The sequence below is a fragment of the Lycorma delicatula genome, chromosome 6 (assembly GCF_047948215.1).
Source record: "Lycorma delicatula isolate Av1 chromosome 6, ASM4794821v1, whole genome shotgun sequence".
NCBI classification, from domain to species: Eukaryota; Metazoa; Arthropoda; class Insecta; order Hemiptera; family Fulgoridae; genus Lycorma; species Lycorma delicatula.
In genome coordinates this window covers 56,562,459-56,583,434 of record NC_134460.1, presented here as the reverse complement: position 1 = coordinate 56,583,434, position 20,976 = coordinate 56,562,459, and the positions used below count along the sequence as shown (strand labels likewise).

At 30.8% G+C, this 20,976-nt stretch overlaps 1 protein-coding gene across 1 annotated transcript in view; it reads left to right on the top strand.

The window, feature by feature from the left end:
• The window catches only part of LOC142327087 (protein expanded-like), a 193,427-nt gene extending 173,016 nt beyond the window's left edge, over nt 1-20,411 (top strand). Inside the window, exons 8-16 of the mRNA XM_075369924.1 lie at nt 1,899-1,964; nt 3,449-3,623; nt 6,041-6,196; nt 8,249-8,467; nt 9,612-9,790; nt 12,415-12,664; nt 13,439-14,684; nt 16,239-16,428; nt 19,556-20,411. Of these exons, the coding sequence (XP_075226039.1) occupies nt 1,899-1,964; nt 3,449-3,623; nt 6,041-6,196; nt 8,249-8,467; nt 9,612-9,790; nt 12,415-12,664; nt 13,439-14,684; nt 16,239-16,428; nt 19,556-20,254 (3,180 nt within the window). The 3' untranslated portion in view covers nt 20,255-20,411. The remainder of the gene's footprint in view (nt 1-1,898; nt 1,965-3,448; nt 3,624-6,040; nt 6,197-8,248; nt 8,468-9,611; nt 9,791-12,414; nt 12,665-13,438; nt 14,685-16,238; nt 16,429-19,555) is intronic.
• The last annotated feature ends 565 nt before the right edge of the window (nt 20,412-20,976 follow it).

Below are 20,976 nucleotides of genomic sequence, written 5' to 3'. Positions count from 1 at the left end.
ACATGAAAAAATCTGGAAAAAGAGACCAGAGTTGTGATGAGACAACTGATGGTTGCTTTACCACGAAAATGCACCCGTACAGTCAGCTTTGTCAATTCGTCAGTTTTGTGCCGTCCCCTGCCTTGACTGCCTTCCCTGCTCACCAGACCTGGCTTTTTGCTATTTTTCCATATTTTTGAAATTAAAATCAGGGATTAAAGGACGCCGTTTTGTGACTATTGATGACATTAAAGCAAGTTCATCAAGGACCTTAAGACCATTTCAAATGAAACTATCCATGACTGCTTCGCAAAGTGGAAAGACTGCTGGGAAAAATGTGTGAATAGTATTCAATGCTTTGAAGGGGTTAAGGACCATTTGTACAGTTAAAAATAAAGATTAAAATAAAAATAAAGTTTGGTTATTTCCTGAACAGACCTCATATTATAAAAAATTCTTCACTACTTTCATCGAAAAGGAAGAAAGTGAGTGATGATAAAAAAATCTGTATAGTTTCTTTTGCAGATAATGAATTTCCAGAATAGTAAAAAGTGAAAAATTATGTTTACTTTTATGTTAACAATAATGTTATATTTTCATTCGTTGTTATTCTATGAGTTAGTCTCAAATAATTTGTAATATGTTGTTTGAAAAATTGTACACATAAAATATTTTATGTTGTATTCCTTTCAAAGAAATTACTTTAACAACTGCACACTTTTTCCAACAATCATAAAGTTTTTGGAAACATTCCTGCAACCCATTCTTAGAAACTTCTTTTTACTTCTTTTTTGTTCTGTGACTATCCTTGTGTTACTTTCTTCTTATATTGATTTCAAACAAGTAAAATTGTTTACTTGTGCCAGATTGGGACAGTATGTGAATGTTCTAGAGACATTATATTGTTCTGTGCAAGGTACTGCTTCCACGAAATCATTTTATTTTGGCACATTTTTATGCAAAAGAAGCAAAACATTTGTTTTCTATTTTTCATTACATTTTCTTCTGATTTCATCCTACAGATGATAAAGGATATCAATGTACATTTACTAGTTCATCATTTTGCCTTCTTTTATAAATTCATAGTAGACAAATAATTAGTAGATCAAAGAAAAAACCTTTCAACGAAAGTTCTTGTCCAAATAAAATATTTGTGCCAGAGATGGTATTGATTTTTGTTTTGACAAATGTCTTTTGTTTCCAGATCTTAGAAAAAAATAGTTTCTATTTCCTATGATTGTATTGTTTCTAAAATTTTGATAAATAATCTTGTTTTTTTTCATTGTTATTTAAGCATAACAATTTGCCTTTTCAGACAATGTTAAATATCTTTGAGATGATTTTTAAGGAAAAGTATTCATTTAAAGTTCAATAATAAATGTTTTGAACCTTCAAAATATACACACAAATTATACAATGCATGGTTTTGCCGTTGCTGAAAAGGAATAAAGACCATGACACTGGTCATGTAATAGTACCAACTTATGAAACAGTGAATAAAGTGGTATCTTATTTCAAGTAGTTGGTGTAGATTCTCAGAACCTTACTTGTGTAAATGTAAAAATTTTTCTTATGTTAGAGATTGTAATCAATTATTAAATTTGACTAAAGTGAGTTGTACAAAATTTGGCTTCCATCTTTTGGTGCCAGCTTCTAAGCAAGTTTATTCCTGGAATGTTAATTCATTAATCCATTATCTAGGTGAATGGTTAACATTGTTGGTAATGAATTATTAATGCACTGATTAAGTTTTATTAATAAAAAATTTAGTGAGTATAATTTACAAAAGTTTTTCTTTCTTTCATTGGCTGCTTGTCATTGGCCACCATCAATGATAATTATTATCTTAATTTTTATTGTTACTATCATTTTCATCATTATTTTATTATAATAGATTTATTTTTATTACTTTTTTTTAGGAAAATTCTCCAAAGGCATTAAGTGGAACATTTCTTTGGAACGATATAGGAAAATTATATTTTGATGTAAGTTCTTCAATCATATTTTTAAAGCTACAATATTGATACTGCATCTAATATATTCAATTACCTTTATTCTTAAATTTGTGTATTGTGTGTGTGAATGTGTGTGTGTATGTGTGTGTGTGTGCATGCGCGCGCACGCACATATACACATATAATAACATTTTCCATAATTTAGCTAGTATAAAATTACTTATCTACCACAAAGTTAGTTAAATATGTTGTATAGATTTATATATATGGAATAGTTTGACAAAAATATGTGTGTTCATGGCAGGGTGTTTTTGTTTTATTAACATGTGTCGCAGTGGTATTTTTTTAAGTGCATGTAATTTTTGTGTGCTACAAGTCTGTACATTGTACATTGTGTACATTGTCTGGTATTCATGTTTCCATTGATGTGTTATAGATACCCGTCACTTGTAAGTTTTGTCTCTTTTAATGCTATTTGTCAGACACTGATAGAACTATTTGTATGACTTAGCAGTGTTGAGCTGCACAAATATCTATCTTGTTTCAAGGTAGTTATGTGTTCCAGGCTGCAACTGTGTCACTTCATATGTTTGGTATTGGACAAAAGTGACAGTTAATTTGATCTTTTATTACCAAGTACTTAGGACCTGTACCACACAGAAAGGAAATTGAGAAATAGGATTCCTCACTGATCAATCAATATGTGTTCCAGGCTGCAACTGTGTCACTTCATATGTTTGGTATTGGACAAAAGTGACAGTTAATTTGATCTTTTATTACCAACTACTTAGGACCTGTACCACACAGAAAGGAAATTGAGAAATAGGATTCCTCACTGTAAGTGCTTATACAGGACATATATAACTGGTACCACAGCCAATGTGTTAAACAATTTAATATATTTGCTACTGTGTTTTTTCAATTTATTTAATCCTGAAAGCTAATAAATAATCTTTTTTTTATGAATCAAGTGCTGTAACAAATGAAAATATGTAATTCTGATTGGAACTCTAAAAAAAAGAATCATTCTGATCTACATTATCTGTTTATTGCAAAAACCCCAGTAGTTCTGAACTCTACATGGGCTTGGGTTGCATGAACCTCTGCAATTGGTTAACTTATCCTTTTCAACAATGTAAAAAAATTATCATTTTAGTTTACACAAAATAACTGATTTTTAAATAATTTATGACTTAAAAATATTTCTTTAATGATAAATTGAATATCATTGGTACAATAATGGTTTTTAATAATCTTTTTTTTTCTACATAAAGTTAATCTTATGACAATGTTTCCAATTTGTAAACAATATGAGAAGACCAGATAAAGGAAATCAGAAATGTAATAAAAAATAAAATTTTGTACAGGAATACAGAATTATAAAAAATATGTTTCTTAAAAAATGTAGTGAAATCTTTAAATATTCAAAATTCTGTAAAAAAATTAACTGCATTTCCCTACTCATTTTTATATTTCATAAAAATAATCAATATGCACTTGTGTTTTGTTTTCAGAGGAAAAAATTTGAAATTCGAGCATTAAACTGGCAGTCATCTGGACAAAAGTTAACATATTATACAAGTAGTGATGAAAAAAGTAAACACCTTTTAGCATTATGTAGAGAAACACATCAGTTTAGTATGGTAATCCAACCTCGTCTTACTGAGGTTCGGCGTAGGGAAGCAGAAGGTGTGTAAAGAAAAACAAATCTGATTAAGAAATTTGTTTTTAATAAAAATTAGTGATTAATTGTGATTTTTTTAAAGGTTTTGTAATGATAAGCCATATGTGATCTTTTCCTGTCAATTTTTAGTGGGTACTGGTCTCTAAACCTTTACCATTATTAATACAAGTTATATATCTAAGGCCATTTAGCTTTACTTGAAATTCACTTATTTTATAAGCTGCATTTTGTATCTGTTTATAATTATGCAAAACACCCTTACATATTTTCTTTGATCAGATATTAGAACTAATTCTTGAGTATGCAAACAACAAGGTTTTATCTTTGTTCATTGTCATGATGGTTTTTTTTTTATCGATGACTGTAAAAATTCAACACAACTTTAAAGTATTACAAATTTTGTAATACAGCCCACTGACACACCTAAACAGATGTTGTTTTGTGAGAAGAGTTACTGAACCAAGGTTTGGAATCTCATGGGAAAATGTGAGGGCGGTCGATCATTCTCACACTTTGAGTTGGGTCCAGTCTGACAGGTACTGAGAATAGGAATATAATCACTCTGGGGGAAGACCAGTTGAAATGAGTACTTTGAAATGAGTCTAAGTGAGACATTATGATGTCAGTCTGAGAAAGAGTGCTATGATAGAGTTCTAAACGAGGAGTTATGTGAGTGTATTCTGCAAGGAGGCCAGTGGAAGAGTGAATTTCTAGTGTGAATTAAGTTTGACGCGATTAAGGTGACAAAACAAGTAATTCTAGTACACGAAAACAAGAAATGGTTTGGTGAGTTATTGAAAGACTATAAGGGAAGAGATAATGAACTAAATTCATTCATAAATTGTTAGGTTATTTTTATTTATGAACAGCGAAGGTATTTGCAGTAAAAGAACTATATACTTGCCTTATCGATTGTACTATTGTTAATAACAAGATAGTGGTTAAAAGTGTTAAGAGTGGTGGTCATGCTAATGTCTTTTGTCAATGGGCCTGTATTATATTTAACTAACTGAATAAATCCTGATGATTACTTTAAATTTTGTTTTGTATGTAATCACTGTTTATTATTATTATTATTATTGTTTGCTATTGCCATTATTCTAATTATTATTGTGAGTTGTTTTATTATTGTTGTTTACTATTATTTTTACTGTTGTTATTATTATTGATTTCTCTTGTTTTACTTTTGTTTTTAAAGCAATAAATTATAATTATGTAAACATTTTCAATTGTCAATCTCTCAATATCCTAATCAAGCTGCGAACATCCAACAATGTAAATTTCACTGTACACTGTTTTAAATTTACTGAAGTTTAAAATTTTCTTTGTGGTGAAAATTTTTCAAATTAATTTACAAACAGCTATAGGAAAGAAAGTAATAATAATTTGTTAAAGATGTGACAATTATTTATTATTTAAAGTATTTTCAATACTTTGAGATATTATTTCTCCAGTTGGTAAAACAGCCATTCATATCAAATTATTGAAAACAAACATTTTTACATCAGTCACTGGATCTTTATCAAAATATTATAAAAAAAACTAAGAATTTTCATTCTTAGTAAAAATAGTTAAATTTTGTTATTTTAAAATCCTTGTTAAAAATGATTGTTTTATAAGTACAAATAGATGCCAGATAATAATGCTTATCTCTTTATTTTAATTTTGTGTACTTTTTACATACTTTTCTACGCAGGGCCTACACTTTTCTGTACTATATACATATAATTATTACAACAATTAAAATAGTCATCTAAAATTTTATTAAAATGGTTATCGAAGTGTAATTTTGGTTCCAATTTATCACTTTATTTTCTTTAAAAAAGAATTTTAAAGTACCATTTTGTTGTTGTTGTAGTAGTTATTAGGTTCTTAACCGCTTGAAAAATCTATTTGAAGTGTCTGTTGTGTTCATTTCATATTCATACATGTATAATATTCATTTCGTACAGTATTTAATGTAGTTCAGTGGTTTCATGCAGATTTAAAATACATCATATCACATATAAAAATATTAGATAAGCGTATTTTAAGTAAACATTTTTTTATACAATTTGTCAATTTTGGTAATTAGTAGAAGTTTGTGCCCAAAATTGGCAAGAATTAATTGTACTTTATTATTGATATTTTAATTTTGAATTTTTATCAAATAATCCCATGCTTTTTACTGTTGTTTAAATCTAATCTACAAAGTACTAAGTATTAGTGAGCAAAGTGTCTTTGTAGTGTCAGCATAATTTATTATGTGTTATGGTGTGTAAGAAATATTTTACATTACAGTAAAGTATTCAAGGGAAATAAGAGTTTCGTAAGTAAGTACTTAGTTTTATAGATTATGTCAGTTGTATTTTTTCATTAATTCTGTTAAAGATTTCATTTCATAGAAAATATTTATAGCATAAAAAGAATTTATTGTTTATAGAAGTGAAGAGGTACAGAGAATGGGGTGGAAAATTATCTGGTGTTACTTACAACAGTCATCGGGGTGATCAGAGAATATCAGTGATTTCATCAACTTCTTCCAACACAACATCTGGCATTGTTTCTGATCGTGTACATTCTCTTGATGAAAGTGAAGGTAAAATAATGTTATTGATATTTTATTGTACTTTGATATTATTTTGCTTATCGTAAAATAGCTGCAGGGCTGAACAATGAGGTTTTGTTAGTTAGGGAATATACTTTATCCTTAATTTTCTCACAAATAGTCATGGCTACAGGTGGGAAGTATAAAGTGGAGTCACCCTCATTGCTTATTGGTCTTTAATATTAATGGAAGGGTGATCATCCCCTCCTGGATTAATTAATTATAGTGCAATATTATCAGTTATGTCACTGAATTATAAATTCATATAATTTAAGAATTGTTTTTGTAAAAACACATAATTCAATTTATATTTTGACGATTTACAAAAAAAAATTTAGAACTTTGACATCGGTAGCATCTAACAGCATGATTTTATTTTAAAAATTTTTAATAAAAATTGAAGACTTTTTGTTGATTAACATTGTTGAAACATGTGTTCATTATGACCCCGCTTGCAGGGATGCTTTTGGATCAGGAGAGAGATGGATCTAAACTTTGACTTGAGTTTGTTTCAGTCTTTGACTGAGGGTTCTCTGTGAGTAATAGGGAGCTGGTAGAGTATTACTTTTCTGCAGTTTCTACCACTGTGATGCTTCAACAGTGATTACTTGGCTACTCATACCCTGCACTGGTGATTGCGAGTTCATTTTAGTTGTAGTACCCTGTGTGGCTAGGGTACTGCCCAGACAGTTGATTGGTTGGAGGTAGGCGTGCTTGGCACCGAGCCCCAGTTAGAATATCAAATCTCAATGAGGTTCGTGCTTGGGAGTGGTATTTTTACTCTCCCAGGTACGATTACCTATTATTTAGTGTGGTAATTCTTGGTTGAACTGGAGCGAACTAATTAAGGCAAATAAGGAAACCATAGTTGCGATCAACTTTGTAGTTCATCCAAGCGGTCCACAAAGTTGGAGCTGAAGTGGGAGATTAGAGGTTATACTCAGCTCCTGAATGGACCAGACCTGAGGTCTTCTGGGACATATGTTTTTGGTTTGCACTCCAACCACTAACTTATGTTTGCTATCATAGCATGGTGATGTACTGAATTAATCGTGTTGTAAGTGGGCACATACGTTTAGGTGGTAATAGAGTTAGGCGTGCGATCTTCATGCTTCTGTGGATTTGGTAGAGTAGTTACAGAGGGCTATGTGGTAGAGCTAATAAGTGTCCGATGCCTTTGGAGAAGGCTAATACAGGGTGGAATTTACTGATGTGATTGTCTTCCAAGGCATTCACATCAATGGCATCTCACCAAGGCTGGCTGATGACTGTGGAATGTGATCAGTTTGAGGGCAAGAAGATGTCCTCCGATTAAGCCAATAATGGCTAGGAACGGAGGGGGTAGTGTGGCAACCAGACATGTCACAAGGCGGGTGTTCTTCTCCCTATAGGGGAAATTGAGATGTTCCATTTGCCACAATTTAGTTAATTGTTTAGAATTGATCATGTTGAGATTTCTAAGGGAAACTAGGTCTAAATTTCATTGTTGCAATCAACATATTTTGTGGTGTACATTTTTATTACTGAAATAGGCTTATATATTATGAGACATTTACAGTCACTCATAGCTTGTTTAAAGTAATGAACTAGGCGCGGGGTTTGTGCTTCCCCAAACTCGGTTAGCTAGTTCACAGGGCAACAGTGTAGGACACGTCTGAAAGAAGCCTATAGCGAAGGTAAAGGCTGAGTTAAAATTCACCGATGTAAATGTCTACCGAGGCACTTATATCGGAGGCATCCCAACTGAGGTCTGGCTGATGACTGTGATGTGTAAAAAGTTAGAGGGTTAAAAGATGACCTCTGTTAAAGCCCATCAGGGCCACGAACAGGGGTGGGTGGTGTGGCAACCAGAATTGTCACAAGGTACCTGTAGGGGAAGTCTTCCCCTACAGAGGTTGGGATGTTCTATTTGCCAAAACAGATTAAGTTTCCTGCATTATTTTTATTATTATTCTTAGAGTACTTATACTGGGTGAAAGAGTTAACTTTTAAAACATTGCTTTTCTAATAAAATCTGTAATATAATTTTATATATTTTTACAGATGACCTTGATTTAGAAGTGATGATTAATTCACCTCCTGTAGCTTCAGTGGAGTCTCTTGCGCTGGCGCATCTTCATGACAGCTTAGGAGGTGGAGGAGGCGGCGGCACTGCTTCTGCTTCTACATCAAATCAAGCATCACCTTCTCCTTTACCGCTATCATTATCTCATAGTCATTCACTTCCTCACTCTTGTCCATCAATTGATATTTCATCTCAAGGTATAATTTAATTTTTATTGTTCTGTAATTTGTTAAAATAGTTTATGTGAAACAAAACATATAATTTTAACTTTTAAATTACTGCTAATTATTTAATTTTAGGTTGCTATCTGAAATTAATGTTTTTCAATGGTTTCATGTTATTTTTATAAAATTTATTATCGTGAATTTATACATTTTATTGTTTCTGCAAATATGTTGTCAAAATATTGAATCTGCTGCTCTATTGTTATATTTATTAAAATTTTACATTTAAAAATTCACCAGTTTACACAATAGCGACTAAAATTTCTTAGTCATCTAAAGATGACTTGGCTTTTTGAATCCAATAAAAGAGGTTATTGTTGTAAAATATATATATTTTTTTGTTATTTTGGTAAATAATTAATACTAATAGATAGTGGATCAAAAGACAGTTATTAAAAAAATATGTAATAATATACATTCCAAGTTCCTCTGTCTTCTATTCATGGCAAAAAAGATCATTCTCAATGTCTTAGAAATCTGGTGTAGCGTTTGCCCTTCATATAAATGTTACTAAAATAAATCGTGAGTTTTTCACTGAGTTAAATCCCCGAAATGGGATTTTTCAAAGTTAATTATTTTTTTCCAGTTAAACTTATTTGTATTTCAGGATTTCAAATTTTTATTACAATGTTATAAAAAACTAAACCTATTTATATGTTACTTCTAGTTTATTGGATGTAGAACAGTATTTTATTAATTTAATTTTAAATCAATGACATTCTTTTTTGAAGTTATTTTTATCTAAAATAATATAATTTTTATATGTTTAAAAACAATCAATGTATCTACTTCTATATGTAACAGAATATTAAGTAGGTAATTTATTGCATTATTTTTTTTTTAAAAATCCAAATTATTAATAAAAGGGACTAGAAATATGAAAGTTGTCAATAACTTTTCAATATTTTGTCATATATAAAGACAAGACACTGACAAATCTGATAATGTTGAAATTACAGTACAAAAAATGATAAAAGTGACATACATTGAAATACAGTATTTGTTAATAAAACTGAAATAATATTCAGTTTTTATTAAGAAATATATTGTATACTCAATGGAGTATACTTGTATATTGTGAGTGAAGTGATATTATTAATTTTCTGGTGTGTTTCAGAACTGGGATTAATGTCAGCTGGTAGTGGTGGTAGCCCATGTACAGTGACTATAGGGTCTGTGAAAACTGCATCATTAATAGGTGGCACAGCCACACCAGCTACTACAGATGGTAGCCAATGTTCAAGTTCATGTTCAACTGTTGTGGTCACAGGTGTCATACCAGAAACAATAACTCCGGTAAAGATTGTTATTATTAAAAAAAAAATATTTATGAACTGTACTGTAATAGTTATTTATATGAGGTATGTTTTTAAAGTAAGTGACTTTTTGAAATTAAAAAAAAAAACAAGTATACTGTTCTTACAATTTTATTTTTATGTAAAAGCCTGTACTTTAATCTTCTTTTCTACATAATTGCCAATTAAAAATGTTACCTAATTGTTAATAAGGCACTTGTCGTTTCATGCAACCAGCTTTTGAACACCATTGTCATAGAAATCAACTGCCTGACTTAATAATCATTGTAAGATGGTCGCTTTGACACCATCACCATAGTCATGGCACTGACTGCCCAGATGTTTTTTTCAAATGCAGGAACATGTGGTAGACACTGGGCGCTAGATCGGGACTGTATCAAGGGACTGATCAAGTTGTTCCCAGTCAAATGATGCGATGAGTTCTTGAGTTTGATTAGCATGTGGATGGACATTGTCATGAAGCAAAACGATCCCTTTACTCAGCCTTTTGTTTTGGATTGCATGGTGCAGTTTTTTAAGGTCTCACAATATGTCGTAGAGTTTTTGTGTCACCATGAGGGAAAAACTTCACCAGCAACACCCCCTTTCTGTTCCAAAACACTGTACACATGGTTTTCCGGGCTGAAATTGTTTGCTTAAACTTCACTTTTTTGGGTATGTTGAATGTTGCCATTCTATGGATTGCTGCTTCGATTCTGGTGTAATGTAAGCCACTCATATTTTATCGCTTGTGACAGTTTGGCTTAAAAAATCATCATCCTTTATATTGTACCGCTTGAGAGAAGCCAATGCACTGCCTAAACATTTAGTTTTGTGCATCTTAATCAGTATTTTCAGTACCCAGTATAAGCACAATTTTCGATAATTTAAGTGTTCTGTCACAATTTTATAGACAGCACTTTTTGAAACTTGGGGAAACTGTTTAGATAGTGAAGAACTATTTGGTCAACTTTCTGCACTAAATCTTCAGTAATTACAGATTGTCGTCCATTCCGTTCCTCACCACGAACATTCTGGCAACAATCTTTAAAAGCTGTAACCCATTTTTGTATCATTCCATTGCTCATAATGTTTTCTCTATACACTTCACTGATCTGATGATGAATTTCAACTGCATTTACACGTTTAGCCCTAAGAAAACGAATCACCACATATTTCACAGTTGGCGGGATTCTCGATCAGCAGAGGCATTTTAAATACTCACAAACAAACGTAAACACAGTCGAATATTTCCGTAATAGTGTCTGTGGCTTGCCAACAGATGCGGGTACACAGAAGCGGTAGAATTACAAAATGGTACTTACTTTAAAAACATGCCATGTACATTTTAAAATTCATTTAAAAGTTAGTAATTCTGTTAAAGGTTATTTAAAATTTAGGATTTTAATATTTTGTTGATTCATGAAATTTATTAATACTCAATTTAAATCAGTCTAATAACTTCATATTTTTTCTAAAACAATATATCTTTGCAGAAAATTACCATCATATAAAGAATTAATGATGAATTTAATATAATGTATATTATATATACAACGTTGTTCAGTCTGATAATGAACTGGCATCCAAGTAATATTTGTGTACAAGTAATTTATTGATATAGTTTACACATAGACAGAAATAAAATTATGTAAACATTTGATGTTTAGTTGAGATGTCCAACAACTGAACAGTATACCCATAACGACTCTGCATTATCAACATGCACTTATGGTATTGTATGTGTTTTGATTAATCTTTTCATAAACTTGAATAGTTGGTTTTTCTTCAACCAGTTTTCCAGCTACGTCTGGGTGTGTGTGTGTGTGTGTGTCTGTGTGTGGGCAAATACAGTTACTGCTATTGACTTGCTAGGCCTGATGTAACTACAATATCAGCGTAAATGTACATGTAAACATGTGTCTGGAACAAATTCAGGTTGAATACTCCTGAGATGTGTAGTTAATTGAAATCTAATCACCAAAGAACATCAGTATCCACAGTTTAGCTTCCAAATCCGTACAAAAGGGACTCCCTTAACAAGGACTTGAATCTTAGAACTCTTGACTTTGAAAATTTACTGATTTTTTGATGACAAGTTTAACTACTAGACTAACTCCCAGCGAGTTATAATCTTCAGTGTGATGTAAACATTGTAACATGTGAGATATTTTATTCCTGTTCAGGATTTAAATCCAGAACTTTGTGGATGAAAGGCAGAGATGTTACCATTCTGAGTTCAAAATTTACTTTATTTCATTAATATATCACATGTAATAGTTTATTACATTACAATGTAGTGAACTGTTGGATATATTTAAATCTCATGAGAACTTGTTCCCAAAACTTTGATTAGGTACAAAGAAGGACCAAGAAAAAGTAAGGGATCAGTTTTCTGGATTTATTTCAACAACTTTAAGACTATTAAAAGTTAAAAATGAGTATATTATCCATTTAAAGTTCTTAAATTTTAAAAATTAAGTATTAAAATTCAGGACAGAGTATATCAAATGAATGAACCGTGCAATGAATTCATATAAATCAAAAGTCATATATTATTCCATTTTTTGAATATTTTTTTGTAGTATATTAAGATATTTATACATATATATATTTTTTTTTTAGAGAGACGAAAGAACTAGTGTTGGTCGACGGAGGGGAAGTACAACATCTAGTTTAGAACTGGAATTAGGTTATAGTCATACAGCTCAAAATTCTGTAGTCTCTGACACTACCTCAACATGCCTTGAATTAGATTACTCAGTACAATCAGCTCAAACTAGCTCTGGTGTATATACATTACGTAGTAGCACTCTAGCTAATACAGTTACATGTTCATCTGAAACTAGTGGAATTGGAATTGATGAATCTGAAGGTAACTAAATATTTTTATAATTGTACATACTTTTATTATTTTATTTTGTATAATTCATAATAGTACCTGTTATATTTTTATTTTACTTCAGTTTTTTATTTGCATTTATTCAAGTATAAAATTACCCAGACTAAAGACGAATGTGAAAATTCCAACTATTAAAAACATTTGATCCATTTTATTTTCTCTTCATCATTGGATGAATCTAAAAAAAGAGAATTTATTATATATTCATTTCTTAATATTGGAATCAGTTTGAGTTTGCTTACGGAATAAATGTCAGGTCAATCTTTTTTACATTTGTCTTGAATGTACCAGATGTATTGAATTATTTTTGTGAGTTTGTGCAAGAGAATTTACCAAAAGTTTATTTCATATGTATCCATTGTCTCTATCATAAATGCCTATCATCCTCAACATGGAGGATCTAGTAGAGTTAGGCCTATAACCACTGAACTGAATGTAGGGAAAATGGATCCTAGGATAAAGAAAGAAGATGTATGGTGAAAAGGAACATTTGCCTTAATAGGTAGATCAGAATACTTTTATCATATTGTTCAAGATCCTACCAGTTTGCTTTATTTGAAGCCATGATAAAAAAAAAATCAAGATAATATTTTAAAACTGTTATAATCATATATTTATTTATCATACAATGTATCATAATCATACATTTATTTATAAATGCATTGAAAAGTTATATTATTTTTTTTTTTAATTTTGTTGTAGGAAGAATTAACTTGATACTAAAGCTGTATGTTTTTTGTTTTGCAGGTCATAGGACACGAAGTGGCTCTCTGGTCAGTGCTTCTGGTAGTTTCCACGGAGATGGAAGCGATCCTTCAGATGCTGGTAGAGGTACTCTTTTAACAGCTGAGGAACTGTCAGATCTTATAGTAGGAAGAAGCCCAAAACCCCGCAGAGGAGTTTATCCGTCTAGAGCTACTGTTAGCTCAACATTAGATTCTGATTCTGATTATGTAACCTTACCTCCTCCTCCTTTACCTCCTCCACGGTCTGACTCAGAAACTCAGAACCGTAGTTATTGCTTACCAGAAACAGAACATACAACAGTACCATCATACCATGAAGATTCATTATTATCATCTCGTAAAGTTATGGAAGAAACTATGCTGCAACAGCAAATACAATTTCAGCATCTTGCTTCACCTTATTCACCTCAGTTGGTTTTACCAAAAACTCAACAATTTCTTGGAATGCCAGATCATATCCTTGTAAATCCTAACCCAGCTGGTTTACCGTTACCTAATCCATCAGAAGAAACTAGTGGTAGATATATCAGTAGTAAACCACATATTAATATATTAACTGCACATACTACATTAGTTCCGACAAGTCCATATTCTCCTGGGACATTTGTACCCGAGCCTCGTAAATATACATTAGATCCTGCTTCACGAATGAAAGCACATCCTTCTAATACTACGCAAAATTTAATACCGATTGTTGGTAGTAATAATTATCTAGATGTCAGAGGTAGTGGAGCTGCATTTCTTCAACAATATCATCAAAAGTTTCCCCCACCACCTCATCCACGACAACCTCCCCCACCTCCTCCACCACCACCAAGACCTACTCTTGCTACAGTATATACGAGTCAAGTTACAAGAAGTCAAATAGAACAGTTTAAACAACAATTATATTCAGATGTAGATTATGTTATATATCCTATGCAAGATCCAGCTATTAGTAAACAAGAATATATGGATTCAAAAGTTGCATTAGGTCATTATAATCCACCGCCTCCTTATTCTGCGTATTCAAATAAGTCAAGAGTAGTTTATAGAAGTACACCAAATGTTGCAGTTGCTGGAAGTTACATTCCTATGGCTCCTATTGGAGCAACACCTGTAAAATATGCATCTAATCAGAATTTAACTGATTATAAAGGTTATCCAGGTTCATCGTTATCTTTTGTATCTAACCATCATCCAACTTCTACATCTCCACTTTATTCTGCTGGTGCTTCATATTCATCTTCATCTACACAGAGTCTCAGGTATGTGTTGTGATTTTTGTTACTATATTATTTTAATTAGTTTTTTAAATTAACTTTTATTAGTTAGAAATGAAAAATTATGAAATATTTTTTTTACAATTTTGTTTTTATCTATCCTATAAATTAATAGTAAAAAATAAAAAAAATAATTTTTTTTTTTTGTTGGTGCGTAAATGGGCATTGTATATATGTATGTACAATGCCCGTTTACGCATTATGTGTGTTAATAAGTAAAAATGTTACTTGAAAGATTGCTTTGTAATTCAGCTATTTTCATATAGGTTTTAGTTTGACAATATATTGAAAAGATTTATTTTTGTAAGTTATTACTGAAAAGTGTTTGTTTTTCAATATTAATAAAAAAAATTTGATGGTAAGTTATTTATATAAACTACTTTCTCTGAACTGGGCCAATCAAAACCTAGAGTACAACTATGTCACTCAGTATGATGTGATGGTTCACAAAGTTGGATCAAACTCAAGTGGCTCTACTAAGAATTATTATAAATACAAAATATTTCTTTCAGTTAATTAAAATCAGTGTTAAATATTTTAGAATATATTTTTATGTGATATTATTAATAATAATTAATCATCAGTTTATTATTAATTTATCTCCTTAATGTGAATGATAGAATCTGCTTGACATGACTAATTTCTAAGTAGAGTTGCAGATTGGTGTATATAACAGGCATGCACACTTTCTGAATTTCATCACCCAAAATATTTTATTTAGCAATGTAGTTTTTATGATAAGTTATTGAAAAAGATAAGGAAGAGATACTGATTATTTTAAACTTGAGTAATACATTAAAATCTCTATTAAATTAATTTATTTTACTATTTTTCTGTCATTGCCTTGCAGCAGTGAATTTCAGGTTTTGTGGTTCTTGGATCATGGCATCTATTTATAACCAGTCTACATAGTTTAACATTGTTTAAGCTTAAGCTTTTGCCATAGCTAAACATTTTAAAAGAAAGATTGAGACCTTTACGGCTTGTAGGCATAATTGTAGGCATGGAGCTGTTCACTGTAATGAATGTCTTCCCTCGTAGTGACATATTGACATATGAACCATTTAATAGAGATTGAGAACAAACTTTCTTAGAGAATTAATAGATTAATTAACTTTTTTTCTCTTATGAATGAAAACTGTTCTTTTTGTTTTCTAGGTATAATTAAGAATTATTTTTCTTATATTTAATTTTTTTTTTGGATGGATTTCTGCACATGAAAGTAAAGAGCTGATATTTTCTGCTCTAATTAGAAATTTGTAAGTCTTAGAATACAAAATATGATTGCTCTGCACTGCTCAGATGTAACACTGCTATGAGTGGTATCTCATAGCTGTGCTGAAGTAAAAAAAAAGATTTAAAAATCATATCAGTCTGAAGAGGTCAGAATTTAGTAATATTTTGTCAACATAGGCAAGATTAATCATGCAGTGCCCGTTACATTGTAACTTATAGTTCTATGTATAAGAATAGTTGTAATTATAGTTCTATGTGTACTGTGTTAATTATCAGTTTATCTGTTTATTCTATTTTTATTAGGTATGACCCATTAACACTTCAGTTACTACCACCAGTTTTGAGTAGCGGTTTTACAAGAACACAATCTGACGATAATATACTCAGTTGTGCCTATGATAATAAACCTACCACTACTGCTGCTGTTGCTGCTATTGAAAGACCTAGATTTAGAAGACCTCCACCACCATTACCTCCACCATATGACATACAAGTAAGATTGGATCATACTGTAATTTTTTAACAGTTTTTTATATTCACTTCCTGGTAACACATTTATGCACCATGTGAATCAAGAATGAGTAATAAACCAACATTTATTTCCAAGTGTTCAACATTGGAACACAACAATCAAATTGCCTATAGGCAATTTTAATATACTTCATGTTCATTCTTTCATAAATTAAGGATTATGTTCACATTTAATTGTTCCATGCAATAATAAAAATATATAATTTCCTATTAATTGTATAATTTAATTATATGTCATTCGATTGAATGACTTTTCTGTATGTTACATTTGTGTGATGCAAGGTGTTTTCAGCAGATTTAAACTGACACTCAAACTCTACTGCATACTAATGTATAATGAATTTCCATACCCATAGACCAAGCATTTTTTCTTGTTTTTTATCAATTAAGACTCAAAATGACTACGAACAATCCCTAAGCTTTTTATTAACATTATTTTCACTTCAAATCTAATTTCTTTGTATGTCACACATCTTTGACTTTGGTCTATAGGGTTTTTCTGTTATGGATAAATACACAGATAATACGTTATAGATTGTCCATCATAAATACTGACAGTGAAAATAAATTTATTTTGTAAATAATTTTACATTTTTATAAACTTTTGGTATTTATCAGTTTCAAGACTTTATTCATATAAAAACATTTTACCTTTTGCTGCATGTAGACGATGAAATATGCTAAAATTTTTGAATTGAATAAAGTATGCAAATTCAACATACTTTATTATCAAAGACAAACATTAGGTAAAATGTTTTTACTTTTAGGTATATGCAGTAACAAAACACAAATCAAAGAAACTAATATTTATTTTACAAATTATATATCACTTACCTCAAAATAATAATATATAGTAAGTAAATGTAACTTACTGAGAAAACATAAATGTGTTTTGTGAAAAAGTTTGAAATTGTATGAAGCCTAGCGCCAAAAAGAGAAAACCAAAGATAAAAGATAAAATACAACATAATGTGATAAAACATCAAACACAAACAAGTCTATTTTGTCTTAATTATTCCCTAACAATTTTTAAACATAGTTCTGGACAAAAGCCAATCTTGTTGTCTTTCTCATCTGTGCAAGTTTTTCATCTGTCACAATAGATTGCTTTTCTTTTTTTTATGAATTGTGGCAGTGGTGAAACCTTACTCTTTGGTCCCTCTTCACAAGTCTGTGTTATTGATTTCGCTTTGGCTGAACAGGGCGGGTAGTTATAGGCCTATTCTGCACCTGAATGAAGTGTGCTATAATGACAACTCAGGTTTGATGAAGTACCTTACTTTACCTGTATACATGTTAATATTTAAAATGTAACCATCTGGACTGCAAAGCTCATAGAACTTAATTCCATACTCATGATGTTTGTTCTTAATATATTGTCAAAACAACAATCTGCCATGAAACAAAATCATGGCCTCATATAATGACAAATTATTTCCAGGGCTATAAGACTTAGTAAAATTACTCAACAAATTCTTCAGGAAATTAGTTTCTTTATCTATCATATTATCTGTAGGATCAGTATGAGGATCATAAAAACAGAGACACTTGAGTATTGCTTCAAACCTATTTCTGGATATGCATTTTCTGAAAATCATATGTTCACAAAGCTGTGATGTAGACCATCAGTTTTCACACTGGGGATTGCCCATGCGTATGCAAAGGACTTTTTGGCATCATCTGATGTAATAGGCTTTCAAATCTGTGCCTCTTTTTAAGTGCAGCAAAGTTGTGGATGAGAGGATCATCATTTGTATCAGTCCAGATACAAATTGATTGGTTCTGGTAATTATTATGGATGTGTTCATCCATAATAACCGTAAAAAGTAGAACATTTAGATCATTAGCAATGTTTTCAATGTGCACTATGTCATAGTTTTCTACTTTAAACTCAAAATTTAAATCAGCTGGCATGAGGCTATTTGGATTTAAGCCTACACCAAAACTTTATTTTTCGGTTCAAAAAACTCATTCTCACCTTCATACTTTTATCATCTGATTCTGAGTCAGGAATAAACTCATTATTACTGTTAGAACTAAATAAGGAACTTTTATCATTGTAGTCACAGTCAATCCAATGATCAATTTCACTGTCCGTACATTTTCTTTTCTTACCATGCTCCATCACTCAATAAATGTATAAAACATTTAGAACATTAAAAATAACAAAGTAACACAACTGTCAGGACTTTTTAGATTAGTTACTAAGCAAAACAAGAACTTAAATTTTTTAGATTGTGTAGAATGTAAAGAACAGGTCTGTCAACAACAGGTCTAATAAAAAAAATAAAATAAAAATTCCCATCCCGAGATCAAGCGACTCATATATGGTCTGTCATTCTAACAGACCAACATGCAAACATCATAGATGACAAAATAGACTATCTGGCTATGGGAGTTCATTTAATAAAGGAAGGTCCTTATACATGTGCGATATCCTGTGGATTACTCCCTGAGGGTCGTTTGTATTATTTTTGTCTATGGGTAAAAATAGAGCATCGCAAATACGTGATGTTGGTCTTGAATGTCCATTTTTAGGTTCAGTTTTAAGAACAAGAATACATTACTCTCAACTCTTTTAAATATTTACTGTGCTTGTTTTTATGCTCAAAAAAAATTATTCAGTGTTAATTTCAGTAATTTATTTTTATTATTATAAGAAACCTATTTAGTTTCTTATTTCTGTTACTATTTTGTTTGTTTGATGATTTTAAATTTCTTATGTAAGGCCTTTGTTTATTTCTATAGCACATGTAAATTATGTAAACGAATTCTTAATTTCTAAATCATTGCATGTAGTAATAACATTATTACTCAAAATCTTCAAAATCAGATTGTTTGTATGCTTCTGCTTTTATTTTTACTTTTAAACTGGGGTTATTATTAGTCACTAATAGATACCAAGAGTTGATTAACCGTTTGTCCATTGTTGATTAATTTCACTGATCTATGGGCACCAGCTTATTAAATGTAGCTTAAGCTATAGGCATTTTTCTGTAATTAGTAATTTATTTTAGTTCAAGATCTGAATTTATTTTTGTTAGTTAACTGAATGTAATTTATTTCTTCATGTGTGTGTTTTTTTTCAGAATCAGTTTGTGGGTGAAAATGAAGGATTGAAGACCGTTCCATCATTATCAACTCATTCATTATCACATCAACCTCAAAAACCAGTTATTTCTCCAGTGTCTTTGTCGTCTATGCCAAAGGTGGCTGAAGAAGAACTGAAAGTGAAAGGTGGAGGAAAAGGCAAGAGTCCAGAAGACGGACTGTTGGACATCCGTACCCTTCGTGAGAAGAGCCGAAACTTAGACTTGCCATTAATATCTGCATTGTGTAATGATCGTTCGTTATTAAAACAGACAAATGCATTTGTTATGCCAAAACATCCGACAAGCTCTGATAGTAGACCTCAGTCTTGGCATGCTAAATCAGCAACAGCAAAAAACTTGCCAGAAACAAAGACTGCTAGTAGTGGAGAAGGATGTGCATCGACATCTGATAATACTTTGAAAAAAACTTCTATATTTTCATCATTTCTTTCTTCAAAGTCAGCTAGAAATCTTACTACCCCAGGTAAATACGCTACTGCTTCAAATAGCAAACTTAAGTACCCGGTTTCTGGGTTATCGACGAATCAGATAGTTAAACCGGGTCGTAAAGCAACAACTAGTTGCCATGTTCATCCTTCAGACACTAAAGTGCAAGGGCAAACTAAAGTTAATTGTAGGGGAGCTACTTCTGAAAGCTCGAAAGGGCTGGGGCTGGACACACTTGTACCTCAGTGAACTTATTTATTTAAAATTTTAAAGCTTTATCATTCAAAATGAAAACAAAAGTAATGGACTTTTATTTTATGTTATTTTATTGTATGTTTATTGGTGCTTCTCTGAACATAAATTTACAAGGATTGTATCGTTCTGCCATACATGTGTTTTAGCATGTAATATTGTTTATAATTTAAATATTATTATTGTGTTATGCAAATAAATAATACAAAACTATTAAGAACAACTTATTAGTTAAATAAATTATTTAGAAAAGATTAGTTCACATTCATTCAGTGTAATATAATTCATATTTTACATTACTACTTTACACATAATAAAATATATATAAATCTTGTAATAACTAATATTTACATATATATTTATGTACAAGTATGCAGTATTTCTCATTTAGTGCTTATGAATTCATTTTATTTCAGGATAATAAATATGGTTACTTTTATTATTTTCCTTTCTCATCAAAATAATTGGGGGAAAAGTATTGTAAGGTCCACTTTCCTCTGAGCAGTTACATTGTTTGCAACTATTCCTTAGCACTGATCAAGCAGCAACTATTTTTTCCTTGGAGTATTTGTTTCGATCAGTTGTTTACATATAACATGGTGATTTTTTTTTGTATTGCTAAAAAGGTTTTAAATTAAATAACTTTCCTTGTTTATTTTCTGGGTAGAGATGTGCAAAGTAAATGATTAAGTTAAAATAATTTATCTTTGGTCTAACTA